The sequence below is a fragment of the Stegastes partitus genome, unplaced genomic scaffold (genome assembly GCF_000690725.1).
Source record: "Stegastes partitus isolate 25-593 unplaced genomic scaffold, Stegastes_partitus-1.0.2 Scaffold1186, whole genome shotgun sequence".
Taxonomy (NCBI): Eukaryota; Metazoa; Chordata; class Actinopteri; family Pomacentridae; genus Stegastes; species Stegastes partitus.
This window is the reverse complement of record NW_007578917.1, coordinates 99,602-119,284: the sequence shown is the minus strand read 5'-3', so window position 1 is coordinate 119,284 and position 19,683 is coordinate 99,602. Positions and strand designations below refer to the sequence as shown.

Here is a 19,683-nt window from a genome sequence, read left to right as displayed (position 1 = left end):
TTTACAGTTGCTGGCTCTGATAAAAGCTGCAAAGTGGTTAGCACCGTCGCCTCACAGCAAGAAGGTCGCCGGTTTGCGTCCCAGTGAGGACACCTGGATCTTTCTGTGTGGAGTTTGCATGTTCTCTCTGTGCAGCGTGGGTTCTCTCTGGGTTCTCCGGCTTCCTCCCACACAGTCCAAAAACATGTTGAGGTTAATTGGTGATTCTAAATTGTCCGTAGGTGTGAATGTGAGTGTGCTTGGTTGTCTGTCTCTAAGTGTAGCCCTGTGATAGACTGGTGACCTGTCCAGGGTGTCCCCTGCCTTCACCCTAAGTCAGCAGGGATAGACTTCAGCCCCCCCACGACCCTAGTGAGGATTAAGCCGTGTATAGATAATGGATGGATGGCTCTGATAAATGGTGTCATTTGGGTGATTTTCAGTGCTAACTTGCCTTTCAGCCTCGCCAAACGGGTTTGAAGGTCAGATGTTCAATTGATCATAAAAATGTAATTTTAGATCTTGCTGCATTACAATCAAAATGAAATACTAAAATGCAATGAAATAGACGGGGAAAATATAAGTTATATGTAGATGGGTTCTCTTTTAGTGACCATTGCAGCAAAGTGCAAAGTGCTTTGCTGGCTCAACACATCCCAACCCCTGAGAACCTTCTGGGATTTTAGCTCTTTGCGGCGAGTTATGTTGGCTTTCAATGCACAGCGGCACAGAAAAAGCACCCATAAAGATGTCACATCACATTCTCAGCTATATATCTCAGACTGTGCCTTTTTTTTCTGACAAATTCTCCCTACAAGATGCCGCAAATTGAGTTTCAAGGCATCTGTACGCAGGCTTACTGTGGATGGCTGGGCGGGACGCGCTGTGGTTCGTCATGTCTCTGTGGAGACCGCAGGCCAGGGATGATGTGTGACCATGGAAACAGTGGAGCCTTCATAAAAGCATTGATCCAATAGGGATTTAAGCCAGTCATCACTTTTCTAGCTGAGTGAAAGATGATGTCATGACCAGCTAAACTACTTAAAGCCTTCATCCCTCCTAAGATGCTTCTGAAAGCTCATCCTGACCGAAGCGCACGAGTCAGAAGGGCAGAGATGTGCACAGATTGGGATGTTTGTGGGCGACAATGTTGGCAGAGTGAGTCTTAGTTGCGGCAAAGACAAGCGAGAACAAGTTTTCCCTCATTACCATGTTCTCAGGCTTTACTGGGACAAGAGTTTAGCGGTTGCATAAGGAAAGCAGAATGCAGATAAGCTTTCAGATCTCTGTCTGCTCGTACGCACATTGTCTGGTCGCCGTTGTGGCGCAACTATAAGAACAAATTCGACTGTCTGTGCAAAATCGGACAGATGTTCATGTAAATGTGATTATGTCTCCCAGTTGGGGGATTATGCTGACGATAACGCACAGTAAGCAAGTCATTTTTTAATTATTTTACCATGACACTACGACCGAATCATCGATGCGGCACAAACACTGTAGTAACATGTAAATGAGTCTACTTTCATGGTGCATCCAACTTGATCTCTATAATCAGTCAGATATGATATCAGTCTTGGGGGGGTTTTATGCAGTTTGGTGGTGGTAATACCGTCTACCATATGACACCAGATGACAGCTGTGGGCACAACCGAGCGGCACACAGCAGAGCAGGTTAAATTAGATTTGCACTCTCTGCCATCCATCTCTACAATATCCTTAAAATGGGCACAATCCCAGCATTAGCAGTTACAGCCTGCCCAAGCTCCTTTGCAAATGCACAAAATTGCTTTGGAACGGAAGGGGAGAAGGGCTGAGGGCATGGGAAGCAAAGGAGGGACAATGAACGAGGGCAAGTGGAGGGCAGAGGGTGTTGAGAGCCACTGAATCTTCAAATATTCTATATAAGAGCCACAGAAATAAAGCATGTCGACTTGGGTCAGAGGCAGGGAGGATTTCTGAGACAGGTATATCGCCACGGTGACACAACATTAGCATAAATATAACTTATAGATGTGCCCGGTGATTTGACAAAGAATGTAAGATGAATTCCTTTAAGTGGAGCCTTGGCAGCCGTTCCACTGCATTCTGACAGGGCAGACATGAGTTGAATTACAATGAATACGAGCTCTCTCTCTCTGCAATCTGGATTAAGGATTCACTTAAGTGCCCGTCTTGTTAGGGCCTTATGGCGCATACATCCAGACTCTAAATAAAAGATATGTCATCGGCTCATGGCGGTGGAGAGAATATAAACCCACGGCCTCCACATCTGGGATTCAATTAAGACTGAAAAGTTGATCTTGATTCTTCGACTAAATGTCTTTTTTAGCATCTTTGCCTAGATTCAGTATTTATCAGCTACTGATGAGACACAATAGACTACAATTTTCACATTCTGTTTACCTTGTGAACCCCAAAACAGCCTCATCTGTTATCATAAAAAAACAAAGCTAAGCCTGAAATTGTGATATTTAATGAAAATCACTTTATTCCACATGTCTCTTTTTTTTTAAAAATCCCAAAATAAATCATTTGCTTTGACTATATTCTGTAAAAAACTAAAAATTCTGCTGTTCTGGTGCAACCATGACTGTATTAGAAACTCAACAAATCAACAGTCACATTTTTTTGGTTGAACAGGGATGAACTGCAGCCTGTGTTCATTCAGACCAAATAGGAAACACAGTAAACATGTAAGTAGTAAAATATATATAGTGTACTGAGTCAAGATGTTTCTGTTCCAGTATTGGTAACACTTGTGGGCACTTGGAAAAATGTTGTACATGTTGATTAGACTTTCATTTATTCTTTTTATATGATTTGAAGTATTACAACTTTGTCGTATTGCACAGAAGACATTTTGTTTTCTCTACTTCTAGCTTCGGTTACACTGTTTTCAAAGAGGTGCAAGAAAAATTAGCCCACAGTTATTTTAATTAAATAGATATAATATAACAATTTTGCATTTTATTTTCTATTGTGTTTATTTTTTTAATTGATGTCTTTATATTATATCTTTTGAATTGCCCTGGGGGATAAATAAAGTTATTTGAATTGAATTTGAATTGAAATTGAATTGAATTCTAATGCATTGTATGTTATCATCCTTAACTTACCTTTGACTAACTTACTTAAGCATCTGGCCTTTTTTCTTTTTCAAATTTCTAATATAAAATATCACTGCTTCTTCAGTTTAACTCAAAATGTGCCACAACGATAAACACGCAAGGAAATCCCCTTTTACCACTAGAGTGCCATATTTCTTTATAAATTCACATCAGTAATTAACCAAGAATAAAAAGAGTCTATCTAAACCTAATATAAGACATACCACAGGTGTAACTTTAGTGTTGTATAAATACACGTTCATCAGCATCATTTATTAGCTGACAGATTTATTTTACCCGCCTGCCATCAAAAACTGAAACCCAGAATACGTCCAAATGCTCGGGACATAACTGCAAAGTTTCTGTTCATCATGCAGCTATTTCTTGTTTCCTGGTTGTTTTCATTTTGCATCACAACATTCCTGAGTCATATGGCTACGGGCTGTGTTTTCAAATGTTGCTCAGCCCTAAAGCTTTTCAACTGAAAACATGACTTCTCTGTTGCCAAATTACCAACATTAACCACCCAAATGTAAGACGCTCTTCTACTGTACTGACTTCAGCAGCGAAAGCAAGAAGCAGTGATCCTCCGTCTGTAATTATTCTCCATATCTATAAACTACAAAGCAATTAGAAAAACAACTAACAGCTAAATGAGATAATCGCATATTAAATATGACATAAAAGCGCATCAACAGGCGTAAAATGAGAGATGCAGTGTGGAGTACTTACCAGACTATTCCCTGAGCTCCAGAGCCAATGGGCTTTAAATTCTGGTAGCGTTTTAAAACTGTGAAGGTAGAGTCTCCCACTTCCACACTGTAGAACTGGTTGTCCACTTTGCTTTTGCTCATGTTGTAATGCTTGGCAATATATGACACATCCACTTGTTTTCCAAAACCCTGCATCAGGCAAACGGAAAAGTTAGTGATGCCGAAGATGACTTACGTGTTTACTTACCTGTAAAAAAAACACCTTAAACAGGTAAAGCTTCACGTTAACATTTCACATTATTAAAACCAATTCACCAATCAACGTGGATTTAGCTGCTGCTTTTCCAAAACTGACAAAAAAAGTGTGTGTTAAAGGCTTATTGGTGCAAAACGACAGGACGCACAGTGCAGCCGGGTTTACATTTACACTGGCTCCATGCAGAAATGTAACCTCGGTAATAGCCACGTAATGACATTAGTGCCACTAATGTCTTTACTCGACTGAAGACATTATTCTTTTACTAATGTGCACACAATAATCAGGCTGTAATCACTCGAGCGGAACAGTCGTGCAAGCTGTGCCACAACAAAAATATCAGACTCTGTAATTACAACCCTGCTCACAGACCAAGCAAAGCTGTATTACTGTGTTATTAAGTGTGAAAGGGTTCCATTGGATGAAAAGTTAATACATGTGGCGTTTAAAGTCAACGTGGCTGACCAGTCGACCTATGATATTTCACCACATCAGACTGTAGCCTTGGCTGTGGTGCCTATAGAGGCCAGATTCACATCCACGTCTGTTACAAACATCCCATCTGAGCTACAGCGCAACAGCCTGTAGCGCACAGACTGCAGATGCACACTTATGAAATTACATTTAACACTGTCGGGAAGTCAACAGGAGGCGGACAATTAAGCTTCGGTTAGAAAAACACTTTGCTGCTTTGTCTTCAGCAGACATCTCAGTTATAGATAAACTCCTGAGGTGTTGAACTTAAGCAGAAAATCACTGAATTATTTTTAGTTTTGCATAATGAATTCATCAACACGAGGCTGAAAGCGCTTCACCTTCTAAAAAAAAAAAAAATCCTGAAGGATATTTACACCGCGGCTCCTAATTGAAACGCTTTGCAGGGTTTTTGTCTTTATTAAACGTCGTTTGTGTGCACATCAGAGAAACACAGACAACAGCAAAAACACACAGAGCAATGAAGGGGAAATGGAAGTGAATGGGTACTGTACCTTTTTTACCTGTAAGGAACACACACCTGACAAAAGGCTATCTTTACATCCAGGACTGGTTGGCTGCAGTTATATAAGAAATGTCTGCTCATAAATACCTGCAAGACACAAAGAGAAGAGAAACTGAGTCAGCGAGGGAGCACAGGAGGTGTGAACAGGAGTAGCAGGAATTTATAACATGTGAGCTGCAAAATTCTCACATATACAGTAGATGATGACAAATGACGGAGACGGAGCAGTGGGACAGCTTCATCTGGATTTGTCAGAATCAGTTTGAGAGATTGATCGATAAATCAATGAGGCATCAACTATTAGATTGATTATTTTTGGGTTGGGTAGTTTTTTGGATTCCAGATTCTTAAGCGTGAGTATTTTCTGGGTTGAGAACTTTTGAGGGCGTCGCTTTGGGCTCTGGGAAACACTGATCAAACATTATTTTCTGTCATTTCGCAGACCAGAACAACTAATCCATTATTCAACAATGAAAATAACCATTAGTTGCAGCTCTTACCCAACAAAGAGCAATTCAATTTATTATCTTGTCTCTGGAAAACAAATACTCGGTGCCTTGTCTCTCTCCTGTCGTGGGACTGAATCGTCTCAGAAAACTCCGCGCTCTGTTCTCTCGGCTCTGACCCCATCATTCTCAATGAAAGGTGAGAAAAACAACAAGTCACCACTGCCCGCTCCTCTATAAATATGAACTGACCAATATATCGATTCTTCATCACGGTACGATACACCGAGCCAACAATGATCAATGTTGTGGTTTGTGCTGAAAATAAGACATGAATGGTGCTATTGAGGAATGAAATGTTGTTTTCTCCTTGCATTTATCTTCCTTGTTTTCTCTTCATCTGCACGAAGGCTGATTCCATAGCAAAGTCTCTATAAGTACTTTGATAAAAAAAAGACTCCTCAAGTCCCTTATAGTAATAGCTTAACATACAGGAACACTCTCTTCTCAAGAGTTAGATGAGAACATGGATATCACTTTCATGTCTGTCTGTCGAATATGAAGCTGCCAGTAATCAGAGGGGATCTGCAATGTCAGTAAAAAGAAACTGAAACTTCTTCTGCTCTCGCTTGAGCGAAGTAACTCGATCGTGAATCAGTCTGTAGGTTTCAATTCAAAACTCCATTGAAAAAACGACGAATTTAAGCTGCAGTGTTTGAATCGTTTTCTACACTTCATGTATATGTTTATTTGTATTTCTTTTCAGTTGCACATCAAAATGTCCTCTGCAGCAGCTCAGTCAGTGAACCTACTTATTCTATGTGTTTGAATTAAGACTCTATATTTAATATTTCACTTGTCATATTTGTGTTTCAGCATAAAGACAAAATTGCATTAGAGGTGACAGGTGTTCAAAAACCAAAAAGAGTCCTTTCTACCGAAGCTCTTAGGAATAACACTACCTGCCTGACTGAGAAGCTGCACACACACACATGAAGCGTGAAATGTCATTGTTTAATATGTACAAGATTTTTTGATAGGTTGAGATAAACAATTGCTGGTTGCAGCTTCATATTTAGTGTGGGTGGTAATCTTGTCATCAAATGCTGAGAACAAAAGCCAATAAAGCTTATTTCCAGAAATGTCAAAGCCATCCTTTCAACACAAAAACAAAAAAAAAATGGAACACTTCAAAACACCCATCTGACAGTGCATTTGTTCTCATTACATACTGATTGTTCATAGCAGGGTTTTTCCTGCATAGAGACATTTTTGGCTCCAGAGAGAAGTTTTATCCAGCGCCAAGTGATAGGAAGTGATAATAAACCCCCTTTTTAGTCAGATTTGTTAATTTAGGTTTCATTTATGGAAACATAATAGACATTTTTGTTTATCAAATTGCCAAAAATAGAGGAAAATGCATAGATTTCTGCGTAGTCACCCCCCAAACAAAGGCCCATTCTGAGCCAGGAAAAAAACCCTGCATAGAAATCCAATCTATAACATCTAAGCTGCACAGCTCCATATGAAAATAACATGACGCCATGATGGAATAGTGCATAAATAACATTTTACGGTCGTCGCATGTCATTTCCCAGCATTTACATGACTTGCCAGATGGTTGACCACATGGTGAGCAATGAAACACCAAATGCAAAAATGTGTTCCGCTAGCATGCAAAGTGGTAAAAAATGCACCTTTGTAAGATAACAGGCAGAATGAAAGTGTAGCAACCAAAATAATCAACCTTATTATCCAGTTTGACCGTATGTGCCCCAACACTGTGGTAAATGAAGGAAAATGTCGGTGGATGGAGTTAGTTTGGCGCCAAGTCTGAGTTAAATAAGCTAGACCCTAGAATATCTGTAGACTGTTCCTCCTACTGCCGCAAACAATGGATTAATCCTGGAAGAATACTGATGTAGTTATTTTGTCTTTATAAACGTGAAATTGGCTGTTGTCCAACCAATCGGATAAGAGTATATCGACCTACCAATTGACCGGTTCAGATTACAACCCTCACATCCACATTTTAACTCAAACACACTGACCTTTTTCAACCTTCAGGGGACATATGAGTTTAGACACTGAGAGGATAATGTGTGCAGTTTCACAGGGCTCCGCTTAATGCTGCTATCATAGATGAAATAAGCCCCGAGAAGAGCCGGCACCATCAGAGGCTGCATTTGCATAAAAGCAGTGTGGCGATTTTTTTTGGCAACGCTGGGAGGCTTTCTCTGTGAAAGAACAGCTAATGGGTCAATTTGGTTTAAATGTAGATTTGCCAATTTTCGCTGGCTTTTTCTGTCGGCGGATCAGTTCAAACCATTGCAGGGGCGAACAAAAAAAAAAAAAAAGTGGAAAGAAAGCTCTGAACGACAGCAGCTCCCACATTAAGGCGGCGCGAGATGGGCTGCAGCTCTCGCCCACAATGACTTCAAGGGTTTTCCAGGTAATGAAGCTCCCAATGTGCTAATGATCACATCTTCTGAATAAATTGATACATGGTGTTGATGATGGTATCTCAAATAATAGGAAAAGAAAGCCTAGTGTCGGCCCATTAGGGCGGGTGTGTGGCCATAAAATCCACACAGATGTCCCCAAAATGTTTGGAGGACGATCTTTTCTTAAAACTCTAGAAAGGCAGATGAAAAGAAGTGGCTCTGCATGTTGCGCTCAGCGAGAATATCTGAAACTTCCAGGACATAAATGTAATTTTTTCTTAGCTCCACCAGTCCTCTAATACCGTCACAGTTAAAGCTTTAATGTCTGTGCTAAATCCAAAGGCAGCAGGGGAGCTTTAAGAACAGAGATATGGGACACAAAGGGTTGAGATTTCTGGTTTTTTGGCTTATTTCACCTGACAGATTGGTACAGTGGAGAGTGACAGTGGACATTCCTGCTGGGTGTGGTGCAGCTGTGTGAACCACAGCGATGTGTGCCATGAAACACGAAGCAATTAATGAATCATTTAATGAGGAAAGAAGAAAAGAAAGATGAGAGGCAGACTGCAGAGTAAATTAAAAATGCAGGAAAAGGTTGAGGTCATGCGATTTGGCCGCCCAATTCATTTACAGTCCCTCAAACCACTATCGTAATTTCGCACCACATCTGCACGTCCGACACGACAAACATCGCGGCCGGCACATTAACACGGCACAATATTTGCTATTCATCTAACAGGTCAACACTGAGTCGGCCCTGGCACCCAGCTAGCTCTAGCTGCGGCGCTCTAATCTTTTAGCCATCTGTGTACATAAGATATTAAACCCCTCACAGGCCAAAATGTTTGTCTTCCACCACTATACACTATGATAATTCAAACACTGCTTGGATCATCTCTGAATGGGAGTTTGTGAGGAGACGTACATGCAGTGAGCGGCTTGTTATGTAGTAGTCCTGTACAAACCTGGCACAGATGGGTCACAAAATAAAGGAAAAACCTGAACCACTGACCCCTCAAAGCAGAGGATTCAGTGGCTTTGGTATGTGGTTGGGGGCCTTTTTCTAGTATGGTTTGGGTCCTTTTGAGCGAAGGCTAACAGAAAATTAATCTAAAGCTGTTCCAAGTGATCACCTTTATCCTGTGATGAAACATTTCTATCCTGATGAGAACAATCTCTTCCAGGATATCCAAAATCTGTCATAGGTGTTCAGTTGGGTTCAGATCTGGTGACTGTTAAAGCCACAGCACATGATCAACATCATCATCATACTCATCAAATGATGTGAATCCTGTGTTGTGGGCTTCACAGTCAACAGATCTCAACCCAACTGGGAGATTTTGAGCCAACACGTTAGCCACCATCATCATCAAAACACCAAAATGAGGGAACATTTTTAGGAAGAATGGTGTCACATCTCTCCAGTAGAGCTTCCAGAGACTTGGAGAATTAATGCCAAGGTTCACTGAAGCTGTTCTGGTGACATGCAGTGGACCAACACCGAACTAAGACATTTTATGTTGTTTTTTTCCTTTAATTTGTCACTACTAGCCTTTGATCAATAACCTGTGATATTGCTAAATTAACAAAGCAAAATAATTGTGTAATAAAAAGCTTTTCTGCAGATGGGATGTATTTTAGTAAGACTATTTTGGCAAGATGGTAAAAAATCCCATTTCATCAAAGTGAATGAAACAACGCAGTACCATCATGATGGCGGAATAAAGGACAAAAACAGTTCACCTTGGAGCTGTCATTTCTGTAGAACTTTGCACAGCTTACAATAATGCAACAGTAAGTGGCTGGTTGCCTTGTAAGTCAAATTGGCGTGTGTAATGCTCAGACAGAGCTAATCATGGAGAAGCAATGACAAAGCAAACCAAATCACGCTACAGCAAGTCGCCCCTGAAGCCCCGCAGTGAGCCAGACACGGTGGATTCTGCGCTTGTTTGTTCAACTCCTCTGTCCAGATTCTGCTGATGGTGGTCGTGGTCGAAATGCTGCTCTGGTTAGAGCTAAGAAAACACTCAGCACTATTCCTTTACATGCCCATATATCATTCTGACTACAATACGTCTCATCAGTAGGAGCCAAGAGCAGCTGATTGAAAGATGGAATAGGCTAAAAACAAAAAAAAGGTTTTCAGCTCCAGCTCATTCCACGTCAGTGGTATGAGAGAGTGGGCAGCAGGAAATGATGCCTTTGTTGGCTAAATTTTGTCAAATTTAGCAAATTGTAAATCATTAATTTGTAATTAAGTCGAACAAAACAAGTTTGAGCTGTAAAATTTGATGAGATTTGTATTTGCTCCACTTTCATGTCGATGTTTTGATGGAGATTGTCGGCATCTTGTTTTTACTCTGATTGTGCTTTTGCTGCCACTAGATGCTCCAAAAGACTAGATGGTCTCCTAGAAAGTACGTCTAAGTTAAGCAGGATTAAGTATAAGGTGCAGCAAACCTGAAATGTAATATCCCTGTATGTAGCGTCTTCAGAAGATGGACGATAATACGCTGTGGACTGTCGAAGACTCGGAGGTGTTCAGTGTTGGAGGTCAGTTCAATTTGGAGTAAGAGCTGTGACGAAACTATAACATCCCTTAACGGTGGCATTTGCTCACATTTGCTGTGCTTTTTTCTTCTTTTTTTTAAAACAAGTACAGTACCTCAGCTGGTACAGACGCTACAGCAGTACATTTCCTGATAGCTTACTTCAGGACAGCAGAGCTCAAAGAACAGAAACAAAGTTTTATTATAAAAGCATTAAAATTTCCAGCTGCACTTTCCTGACACTTGGCTCCCCTTTATAACCAGGTGGTTTGATGTTCAGTGAAAAAGAAAAGAAAAGACAATCCGTTGAAGACACCAGTATTAGACAACTTTTGCACGATATGAGCACAGCACCGACAAAGTTCTTCCTCCTCTATATGCTGCTCTTGAAGCTTCACAGAGTTTCACGGCGTTGCATCAGAGTTTAGAAAGCAACAGCGGGCTGTGGGATGTAAAGGATCCTTCGCTGCATAGATTCTATAAAATTGACTATTTGTTGCAGTTAGGAAGATGTTTAGCTGCCGTGTCCTTCCCCTGGTTTGACTTGTCACGTCTGATAGCGTATTTTCAATTTCCCAGTTTGAACAAGACAAACGCAGAGTCTGTGTCAAAGCGATTTCATGCAGCACGCACCGATCAAGGCCCGACCAGGACCGTGTAATCGCTGCACCGTGTTCGGATAAAACCTATGAGCATGTCGGTGAAAGGTGCCATGTTACAATCAGATTGCTGATCAATTTAGCAATCAAACAAAATCACTCGAAAAATGGACATTGATGCTTAGGGATGCAGATTTAAGCAGCGCTGACACAATGACTTGGACCTGATTCACACTGTGTTGGTGAAAGAACACGAGACACATAAAAAAGATGGTAAAACATCCCATCCTGCAATTCAGTTCAAATCCCCGCTGCACTCGAACACCCTAAAGTCTCACAGAAACGCATTCACGGAAACAAATCTATCGCACAATTACAGAAGTCTGAGTCGGCAGCGCTGGCTGAACAGCAGCTATTAAGAGAAAGCTGGAGAGAAACTCAAGAATGGAACCGCTCCAAAGGCAGCGCGCAAGAACAGAAAGGAGGTTTTAATTATCTTGAATGAGATGACGCTGATTATGAACGCAGCTGACCATTAATCTGCAGTGCTGCTGTCTGTGTGCTGCTGCAGTTGTGGCTCGCCCTTGTTGTTTGGATCCTGGGCATTCTGTTACATCCGCCCTCATGGGCTCAACAACGCCTCGGGCGAACCGGTGATCACTCTGCATTCGTGGGGGGATGCAGAGTCCCATTGTGCGGCAGCAGTAGTACTTCTTAATCCTGGTAGGACGCTTGAGGTTTTTATGTATTTATTGCGCGTAGCTGGCAGAAAGTCTGGATTGAGAGCAGCCACCATTAAAACCACTCGTTTCTAAAGCAACCTGCATCCTTTTTGCTGCTTTTCTCTTGTTATTCCATATGCATTACTCCAGAATGGTGATGAATAAATAACCTAAATTCGGTACTTTCCTTCTGTTTTGTATGTGTGCTGCTTAACAAGTGAAACCAGGTGCAAACTGTGCATAAATCAGGCATAAACTATGTCTAAACCCATCTGTACAGATTGCCATTTATGCCTTTTCTAATGTTTTATTGATGCACTTTCTTAATGTCTTATTGTCTTTTCTAATGTTGTAGTGTTGCTTTTTAAATTTTTATCCATGCTCATTTTTCTAAAGCACTCCTGTTTCGAAAGGTGAAATCAAGTTTATTATGATTATTATTATTATTTTTATTATAGCTCCATTTGAATTAGTTGAATTGAGGAGCTGTGGTTTGTTTTCACCAAATGGGAGAACAGAAATCCCTGTTTTCTCCGACTCTCTGGAATGGACCTTTTTCACAGCAGGTATTCTGGCTCGCCGTAGCAGGAAAAAGAAAAAAAAAGTGTAACTGATCACATTAAAAACAGCTACATGCTATTTGAGGTGAGCCGGGTCCAAGGCCCTAGCGCTGCACTGTCATGCTCTAATGAGAAGCTTGATGGAACCAGAGTTGTTTCACTATTTCTTTGGCTGTTTCTTACTCGGCGGCTTGTAATAACTGTCTGAACATTATTCAGAGAATGTGGCATTAGCAAAGGAGTCAAAGGTTAAAGAAAAAATGGAGAAAATGGTGACCGCGCATTCATTTAGACATTTTGACGGAAAACATTTCTAACTAATAGCATTCACAATAGCTGGGTTTAGTTTAAGTGTGCCAGGCCCTGCTGTAAACATTTCTCACAGCAGACCTTCCCAGCAGGTAAAACACTGGTGTAATTAATAACAGTAACGATCACTGTGCTTCGCTGAAGTGATCTGGTAAAGCCTCTGAGTCAGCACGCGAGTGGTAAACGAAATGGAATGCGGCCACGTCGTTTGTTACACTTGTGGTTTTCTTGCTGTGACACGTCAAAACGACTCCCGTGATGAAGGAGCAGTCGGCCTGATGGAATGAAGCTACCACAGACGTCATTAGTTACACGGCGATTCTATTTCTGCTGTAAAATGGTTTGATGGCGCTGAAACGGAGCACATCAATTGCTGAAGGATGCTAAAGTAAAAAAAATAAAAAAAATGTTCTCACAAATATCAAACCATATCTGTATTCTCCAGGTACAGGTTTCACATACTGCCTAATAAAAAGAACTATATCAGCCACAATATGACTACAATGAAAGCAACAGAGCCTACAGTAAAATGCAGAATACCCATATCAATATTTCAGCTTTGTATGACAAAATCGTACTTCTGTGTGTCAGATCTGCAGAAACACTATGACAATATACTAAACAATATTAAAATATATCATGTTATATGAAAAATGAATGAGGAAAAGCAGTAATATTCATGTTTTTGTCCACATTATTGACAATATCTGAAATAGTAAAGCCAAAGAGACATCTGGGCATGTCCAACTGGCTTTTTTCCCTTAAGTTTAAATTCTCTCAGACTGTTATTAAAGATCATGCTGGGTCCTGTGAGTCCTTTTCATTACCAGCTAGAAAACTGCATCTAAAGGGCATCACTATCCATACAGTCCCTAGTCTGAAGATGTGACTGACTGCAAAGAAACATTGGTAGGAACACAAAATTGGGTTGTTTCGCATGGACTGCTGACACACACACACACAAAAGTATTTCATCCCACTTCCAGAATAGACATGTGTGTGGTAGTAGTGTTTGAAACAATAATGATGATCTTCATGTGGCAGTTATTAGTCACTCTGCTTTCGGTAAACTTTAGAAAAAATAAACTGTAAAAATGCAGATGAATTCCCAGAACAATTCAATTCAATTCAGTTCAATTTTATTTGTATAGCGCATATTTACAACAACAGTCATCTCATAGCGCTTCACAAAGGCAGTACTCTTTTGGAGTTTCTTTTACCCAGAAATACAGTTAAATAGTGTAAAACCTGCTTCTTTTTTAAAAAAAGTCAAAAACAAGAATGACTGTCAAAGTCTGCTGTAAAAACTGACAGTGAAAACTAAACACTTTTTTTTTTTTTTTTTTAGCACAACAGTTCATAAAGCAGCATTTAGACTAATGCTGTGATTTAGGTAGTAAAGAATATTGTTTTCTGACTTCGTACTGATGTCCTGCTATATTTTATTGTTTTTTCATATTTTTACATTAGATTAAATCATTTTTCCTTGGTTTCAGAAATATATTTACCAGATGAAAATTTGCCATGCATTCAAATATTCCCATATATAATATTTTAAAATATTTTAAATATAAAACAGAGTTAAAGACATATCCCAGTGAACTCTGCTCTTGTTTTCTGTAATTATTATTTATGTTTTGTATTTATGGTTTATGTCTGCAGTTCACAGTAGTGTTGATACAAATGCTGTAATTTACAGATAAATGCAATATAAACACAGTATATTATTGAAAAGTGAAGTTACAAGCATGAAACACTGAACCTCATATTCTACTGTTGATTACTGCGTTCAATATTACATGAATTAATAAGTAAATTATGTTTGTAACACTGAAAATACAGTAAAATACAGGAGGCCACAGATACTAGAATTTTACTGTAGTTTTAAAGGAAAATGTGTTGTAGTTGCTGCATTTTCCAGGCTGTTTGTGTCCTGGTCTGCTGTTTATATTCAGGAGGACGTGTCAGTTCTGCCTTTCTCACCTATTTCTCAGTGTAATCCCTGCTCAGTATAACCACGTAGGATTTAAACTGACTTACAGACACTGTTTAATGTCTGCGCTGACCTGAGCGATTGACTGCTGGAGGGATAATGATAAAGCACAATGCGCTGGTCCGAACGTCCACAGACACAAGTGTTATTGTTTGCTTGTATATTCATCTTTGCTTGCTGTCCTCTCTCCATTCTCTCCACTCAGTCATAAGGCTGAAAGCTACAGTGTCTGTGAATGTGGCACAATGCGCACCACAACATTGTCCATATCCATCCTTGTCTTGGTTCCTCCCTCCATCCTCGGCCCTGATGAGAGCCTGCGTTTTTCCCCTTCCTGCCTCTCTTTTGTCCCTCCCTCGCTCCCACCATTCCTGCTCCCAGGCTCCCAGCCTCGCTGCAACCGTCTCCCCTCCCCCTCCCTCGGCGCTCCATTGAGAGTGCTTGGTTCAGCAGCCTCAGCCTCTCCTGCAGTATGCAGCGTTGCCTTGCCTTTACTGTGCAGCCTGAGCCAAACGCAGTACAGCCTCCCCGTTTGGGCTCAGGGGAGGGGAAGGGAAGCACTTCAAACTGCAGGCCCAGCCAGGAAAACAAGACAGCTACTGACTCCCGAGCTCATGTACGGGGCTGTGAGAATCCGAACGCTCACTGACGTCTATTGATTCGCTTCTTTGGAGCTGAAATCCTCCTCCCCTCTTGTCTGTGCTCTCGTCTGTTGTCTCGCTTGCATTGCTTGATTCGCTTTAAGTAAATACGAGAGATGTTAGCTGGAAACCTGCTTACGCGGCAGTTTTCTGATAAGCTGCATGGTAACAACATGGCAGGTGCTGAGCACGTTCATCTGATTTACAGCTTTTCTGTAAGACGTGCAAGTAAAGGAGGAGGGCAAGACTGGAGGGAAAGCGCCGTAGATTCTCTAAAACAACACTCCTAACGCATAAGATGCAAAAATCACAGAGATATTCTGATGCCATGGTTACAGGTAAAGCCTTCTTAAAACGAACACTGCTGCAAAACAATCACTGTTTCTCAATCTTGTACTTGGCATTTCTCATATGTCCATCCTATTAACAAATTTGGATTTCCATACCTGCTTCCCTGCTCACATGATGCCAACATGGTGTTCATTTATTAACACCAATCCTTAGTGAGAACATGTTAAGATGTTTCCAGCATTGTCTGGATTTAAATCCTCCATCTGCAGTCCTGTGAGTTGCTACAACATCTGAACTTTGGTGACTCTCAACTCTCTCTACAGATGTGCAGACGTGGAGGATTGGGACCGAATGTGACTCAGCTCAAGAGTCTCGCGCGTGGCTATCTGTAAAAGCAAATAAAAGCTGCATATTTGTCCAATCAAATCCAATTATGTAACAGCGCATCTCACTCTGCAGGCATATTTCTCTTTTTGTTTGTAGTGGTAAGCAATACTGCAACCTGGGGGGAATAAACTCTCATGCAGCAAGAATTTAATTTTCAAAAGCTGACAAAATAAGAGGACGGCCTGGCATGCTAGATTTAAACAGCTAATATCTGCAGCCTCTTTATTAACCTGATTATCCCTGTTGTCTGATTCACTTTTTTTTCCCCTCCTGGTTTTATTATCTATTATGAAACTACTATTGCATTTAATTCATCTAAGTTCCATTGCTACAGAGGAATAGATTATTAAAACCACAGTAATCCAAAGCAAGGAACAATTCTCAGCCAGGGTCATTGGGTGATGACTGACCGTGTCCCTCAGTAATCCATCCTCTTCTAATGATGACTTTGACCTTCCATATAATTAAAAGAACCATGAAAGAGAGGCATGACGAGGGTTTTTATGTACTTGATGACCAGCAAGTTTTTTTAAAATCAGCTTCTCATATATTTATCCAGAGCAGCTATCCTGGTTTGTTTCTGCTCCTCTTCCTAAATAAAAGGATTTCACTGCTTTGTAAACTGCATTAAGCAAAACTAGGATGAAATAATCGTGAAAAGATAACATTCCATAGTTTTGCTGATTAATCAAGCCTGCAATCCCGCCATTATCTCATCCTAATACATTGCTTTATATTATTACATAACATAGGATTACTGTGCTGACGGCTCAAAACAAAAAACAAAATGGAATAAAGACGCAAGTGTTACAGGGCAGCAGAACGTTAGTCCGCTGGTGGCTATTTCCATTGATGATCCTCCATTGAATAAACAAGCTACCTCTCCAGAAATCAATGCCATTCATCATCAGTTGGTGTGGACCTGCAGCGGCTACCAACCTCAAGCGAAACAGATTTGTTTTAATAATTTGGAGCTATTTCTCTGATACACCACTGGAAATATGTCAGTATTTGCAAAACACATGATTTGTCAGAGGATGACGGACGATGAGGAGGACAAAGAGGATGGGTGAAACTATTTATCTATTAAAGGAGGGGATGTCATGCTCTTCAGCCTCTGCAGAAACACCCACAGACAAAAAAAAAAGCAGCTTTGTTTAATTGTTAAGCCTGTTCCCTGCAGCACTTTCACCAGCATGCATGGAAGCCTGCTCCTGAATAATTCAGCACCCAAGGTCACAGCGCTAAAACCTCTCTCTTCTCTGTCTTGAACATGGGAGAGTTTGTTGTGACACCTTTAAACCTTCGCTGACTCCACAGCACAGTAATTAGCCGGTGGCTGCAGGCATGACCAAACATGAGAGGAGGAGGGGGGTGAGAAAAAAAAATCTGCAATTTGAAAATATAAACACAACAAAACAGACTAGAAAGCCCAATGTGGTGTCTTTCTAACAACTCCCACGTACCTGTGCAATCAGTGTAATAGGTCATGTGGGTCTAATGAAATGTGCAGACAGACGTGTGACCCAAAACAAAGCTGATTTAGAGAAATTACCTTCCTCTGTCGCTTTTTAATCCACTTCACAGAACGCAGTCCACACTGGAGTGAGTAACATCCCATCCCCTCTGCATTATGATGCTTTCAAGTTCAGTTTTTTTTTTACTGACAAAAGCCTCCAGGAATCATCACTTCCCCTTAAATACAGCTTACAGCATCCAAACCACGACCGAGAAACTACACCCTCATGAATCGGGAGATAAGCAGACTGTTTGCTGTGTAGTTGTCTTGCTCTGATCTGAAGCTGGGTCCCACATCCCCGGTGAAGTAGTGACGGTCTGCATAATGCACAAGGTGCGCAGCTGACTTCTGAAGGGGGGGAAGGAGGAGGGAAGGAGGAGGAGGAGGAGGAGGAGGAGGTGGAGGGACAAACCCTGCATGTAGGCCTACAGTATGTTAGCCTGGCTTGTGTTTTGAAGAGCATCCATCATCCATTTGCACCACTCCTGCACTCCCAATCAAATATGCATAACCAGTAGCCCAGAGTGCTGTGTTTTTCCCACAGAGCATGAGGAGGATGTGCTGCACTGAAATACAAGATATTTAAACATGATGATGGATGCCAGAGCAATTTTGGAAGTGATGATGAAGCTGTGAGAGGATGGAGGACAGTGTTTAGTCAGGTCAGGACTAACGCCATAATGAGAGCTGTTATAAAACAACATCCGCTGTGGTGAATGAATCAAAGATGGGGCTCACTTTCTTTTTTTTTTTTTTCTTAGCAAATCGCAGGTCCCTTCTTCCCCCCCCTTTACACCGAGGCATCACTAGTGGACTTCATTAACCTTCCCTTCCAATCAATATTCATCACTCCACCCTCCAGGCAGCGCAGGTCCAAGCATCCACATCAAACAAACCCCCACATCGGCCGGGCCTTACCATTCCGTGCCAGCTGATGACGATCCCAGTCCGGTGCCAGTCCGTTTCAAAACATCCCGACGGGGAACGCTGCGGTGACCATCGCTGAGGGCTTCATGGAGACGATCCTAAAGATGATGGGTGGAGGTGGTGGTGGAGAAGTCGACCAACAAATTAGAAAGAAGAAAAAAAAAAAAAAAAAAAAAAAAGAGGCGATGAGGAAAACGACCAACAAAAAAAGAAAAAAAAGCAGAGGTGGACGGAACCGAGGTTTGCTGATGCTGAATCACTCTCCCCCAGCTCACCACCTTGCAACCATTGTGCTGCAAGATGCTGGCTGTACCATTGTGGAGCTACCGGAGCAGAGAGAGAGAGAGGGAGGGAGGAGGAGGGGTGAGGAGGAGGAGGAGAGGGAGGAGAGAGGACGGGGGTATAGGGAAATATGTTGCCATGGCAACCGAACAGGAGCACGTCTGACGTCAAAGCCTGGGCAGAGAGAGAGAGAGAGAGAGAGAGAGAGAGAGAGAGAGAGAGAGGACGGGTTAGGAGGAGGAAGGAGGAGGAGATCACATGGAGGCTGAGGATGGGAGGAGCCTGCAGCAGCATCCCGTCCTGTAACCGGCCCTCCGCTGCGATCACGAGGCTCCAGTGAGAATACAGAGCTGGTGTTACTGGTGAGGTTTGTCTCTCCAACCTGCCGTCTCCCATCTCTCCCCGATCAGTCCAGCCAGCCTGCAGCAGCAGATTTAAAAAAAAAAAATTTTAAATCAACGTTTCTCAACAGTTACGGTTTTTTTTTGTTAAAGTAAAATTGCTAAAATCACAGAAAAAAGTATTATTTTACATAAGTCCACATTAAAAAAAAAAACCCCAAAAAATGCTTTTTGTGTTTGTTTTTTTACTCATAGTAATTAATTCTTTTGCAATATGTGAATGTGAAATTACAATTTAATTTGTAAATTCGCTTTATTTAGTTTTTATTACTTTACATAATAGTAACTGAAAAGTGATTTTTAAAAAGTTTTGGCCATTTACTTTTCCAGATTTTATAAATTTTCATTTTTTTTTTGGTCAATTACAGATAGTTTCTCAAAAACAAAAGAAAAAGTATTCATTTGCATGTTAAATTACAAAAAAAAAGTTCAACAACTGTAAATAGTCATATATATATATGCATTTGTACACCATAAAATGACATCATTCCACACTCCACACTCATAAAATCTTAATCAACTGTAAGTAGTTACATAATCTGCTAACTGTTGTGC

General features: G+C 41.1%; 1 protein-coding gene across 3 annotated transcripts in view; it reads right to left on the bottom strand.

Moving 5' to 3' along the window:
* mapk10 (mitogen-activated protein kinase 10) overlaps window positions 1–18,513 on the bottom strand; it is a 38,926-nt gene extending 20,413 nt beyond the window's left edge. For 2 of the 3 annotated variants that reach the window (XM_008297106.1, XM_008297107.1), the window contains exons 1-2: window positions 5,048–5,135; window positions 3,822–3,991 (exon numbers count right to left, since the gene is read on the bottom strand). In XM_008297106.1, the coding sequence (XP_008295328.1) occupies window positions 3,822–3,943 (122 nt within the window). In that variant the 5' untranslated portion in view covers window positions 3,944–3,991; window positions 5,048–5,135. Of the gene's footprint in view, window positions 1–3,821; window positions 3,992–5,047; window positions 5,146–18,436 lie in introns of those variants that run through there. The other variant, XM_008297108.1, reaches the window with a different exon arrangement.
* Window positions 18,514–19,683: the final 1,170 nt, after the last annotated feature.